This window comes from Austrofundulus limnaeus, unplaced genomic scaffold, assembly GCF_001266775.1.
Source record: "Austrofundulus limnaeus strain Quisiro unplaced genomic scaffold, Austrofundulus_limnaeus-1.0 Scaffold1650, whole genome shotgun sequence".
Lineage (NCBI taxonomy): Eukaryota > Metazoa > Chordata > Actinopteri > Cyprinodontiformes > Rivulidae > Austrofundulus > Austrofundulus limnaeus.
Window position 1 is genome coordinate 30871 of NW_013954052.1, and position 3122 is coordinate 33992.

The following is a 3122-nucleotide window of genomic DNA, read 5'->3' on the forward strand; positions in this document are numbered from 1 at the left end:
AACAATAACCAAAAAAAAAAAAAAAAAAATTAAAAGGGGTTCCCTTACTTTGAAGTGTCATTACTGTTTATGCTCCTTTACAGCACTGATAAATAAAATCGCTAACCAAGATCTGGACAGGCCCCCTGTGAAACTCTCGTACATAGAACAAAAAGAGGAATGTTGTCCCTAAGAATAATGTCTAAAATTAAACAAGATATAACGCGGGACATAAAGTTAGAAGGTTCATTACAACCTGACAGTTATAATGGATCGAGGGTTGGACCTGCGGTCAACGCCGGTCCTCGTTGTCCGTCGCCGAGATGATCCTCTTCTTAACGTAGTCCATTGCTTTATTGGCATCCAGGAACTCCTTGCTTTCCTCCCCATGAGAGATGCGAAGCCGTGCAGGAAAAAGCAGGCCATAGCGAACATCACGTCGCTCGAGCCTTGGCCACAGCYGCCGTGTAGTCAGATGTGATGATGATCAGTGTCTCTTTAAAACGAAGAGGACCACGACTCCGAGCCCAACGCAGTATTTCCACACATTCTTGATAATAGTGCAGCTTAGCAACAATAAACCGCGGCTTATCGCCTCACCTGTTTCCACCTGGAGAGCGATGAGCCCGGTCAACCAGTGGCTCTTTATCCACCTGTAGAACCTCTGCTAGCAGTTTAGCCACTGCTAAAGTGGAGCTGGATTATGGCGTTTCAGGAACTCCAATAATCCGCACATTGCACCTTCTCATGCACCCCTTCATATCGTCACACTTCTTTTTGAGCCCAATGACTTCTTTCAATTACAACACGGTGGTGCGCTGAGCAACAACCTCTTTGGACCAGTTTGACAAGCCGTCCTCCACTTCTTTAACGCTCTGTTTAAGTTGGTCTAGGTCTGTGCGCAGTTGCATCGTGCCGTTAGCTACCTCCTCTCTCACCGCTTGTAGCTCCCCTTTAATAAGAGTAAATTCTTCTGCCAAAGCCGCTTTTATTTCAGATTTGATCACAGCTGAGAGATCGGTTTTTATAGCGGAAAGAATGTCAGACTTCAAGGAGAGTGCGTCCGCCTCGCTGCGGGAGGGAGAGGAGGGCGCCGAAAGTCCGGTTTTAGCTGCAGTCAACTCCAAGGCTGCGTCGGGCCTAGCGGCCGTCGAGCTAGAATGTTTGCCTTTCCTCAAGTTTGTCGCCATTCTTCTACTCTTCCAGGCAAGAATCACTCAGGGGTCGAGTCTGGACAGACCAAATGTTCAAAACAGCAAGGACATTTAGTATAGAACCACAAACAGAACAAGTTGGAGCGGGAGCCACGCGCTATACGTCTCACTCCTCCGCCATCTTGCCCCGCCTCTCACGAACAGGTGGAATTTACGCAGCTCATTTACACACTTTTCCTGAAGATAGAAGAGTTTGTTGAATCTGACCTGGCATGTTCGTACGAACCCTTCGTATGAACAAAAGTAAGAGAAATTTAGGATAAGAATAGGAACATGTTCTTGCATGAGGCCCAATATTTTTAAAGGAGCTGAAGAAATCACAAAGTATTTCTATGCAATATATGTATATATATATTTGAAACATGGAAATGTTACAAAAATGCATTCACATAATTCATCTCCTGGATGTGTACAATGTTTTAATAAATGGATGCAGCAGTAACTGAGTTAAGATGATGTAACACTTTCTGAATGAACTAAAACAGAACTTACAGACTGTGTGTGTGGACATTGTGTGTGTTCACAGATTTGTTTCTCTTTTAGTTCTGGACCACAGAAATGCAGTGCATGCATCAAAGAAGACTTGTTTGAGGATCCCACCTCTATTCTCAAGCAAGGTGGTGTAAGTACATTTTTGTCTGCATATTTGTTAAAGTTTCTGACAGCTCCTTTAGAGCTAATTTGTGAAACACTTTGGTCAACCTCACTTTTCAACATGCTAGAAAAATGAAGTTTATATTAAATATAGTCTTAACCTAAAGTTAAAACACCCCAAATTTATGGTCACAGTAGTAAAAAAAACTTTTTAGCACTGCTTTTTAATGTGGTATAACAAATAATCTTCCTAAACTGTACAACTTTAAGTCACCAAATTGTAATGATTGAGACAGAAATGTGAAATGGGGATACAACCGTGAATTTATTATTAAAGCTCAGCGCCACAAGCCCCACCCTAAAGTTTCTGATATTCACTACAGTTTTTAGGGGTATAATTTTTTGTACTCTGGAACTCTTTTTGGGTTCTTTTCCTTTTGTAAAATTTGGATGGTGTAAAGAAGATGATCTAACAAAACTCGACTCATTGAAACAATTCTTGCTGTCAAATACAAGTAGTTAATGAATTGCTTCCATTTTTTGTAACTTTCTTTTTATTGTTTTTTAACAGAACTGTGAGTCAGTAAACATGAACAAGAACACAAGTAACATCCCCTGTACAGAAACAAAAACCATGTAAAACCAAAAATCTAAAAAATATATATATACATCTTTGTACACAATATGCACATGTACATAGCTATTGTTGTAGCTTTATGCTTGTTAATCTGGTACAGCTGTGGGTTATATTCATGCAGCTTATAGAGGCTGAGACGATGCAGTTCGGGTCCAACAGCGTATTTATTCTGCTTACAGCTTGGAGCTCACAACGACATACTGTACATGCAACGGTTGCCCCCCCTAGTGTTCACAGTCTCAACAACAGGTATTGCTTTCACTACAATACACCACAACCACATCCCTCTTTTCCAGAACAGAAATACTTTCTTGACCCATATATTTTGTGTATGAACATCAATCAGTCTTGTATGAACATGCAAAACATTTACAAACTTGCTTTTGATAAACATTCCTTTCCTTTAGTATTCTGTATTTAGGTTACTTCTTATGTAAACAGACTGAATATATTGAGAATACATCAAACAGTACATCTTATTCACCTTTTTAAACAAACAAACCAACAGCAGATGCGTAATGAACTATAACTTAAATGTCCCCTCAATCATCCTTGTACCTGGAGGGGCGCCTGACTGCTCGACCACTGCGTGTGTAACATGTAGGTACAATGGGCCTCATGCAAGAACCGTTCGTACGCACAGATTTGTTCTTAAGTTGTGCGTACGAGTGATTTAGGAGAATTTGTGGCATTCACCA

General features: G+C 40.8%; 1 protein-coding gene across 2 annotated transcripts in view; it reads left to right on the plus strand.

The window, feature by feature from the left end:
- LOC106535996 (TNF receptor-associated factor 2) overlaps positions 1-3122 on the plus strand; it is a 26418-nt gene that overhangs the window by 18326 nt on the left and 4970 nt on the right. The window contains exons 2-3 of one of the 2 annotated variants that reach the window (XM_014033163.1): positions 1737-1815; positions 2604-2673. In XM_014033163.1, coding sequence (XP_013888617.1) covers positions 1737-1815; positions 2604-2673 — 149 coding nt within the window. The remainder of the gene's footprint in view (positions 1-1736; positions 1816-2603; positions 2674-3122) is intronic. The other variant, XM_014033164.1, reaches the window with a different exon arrangement.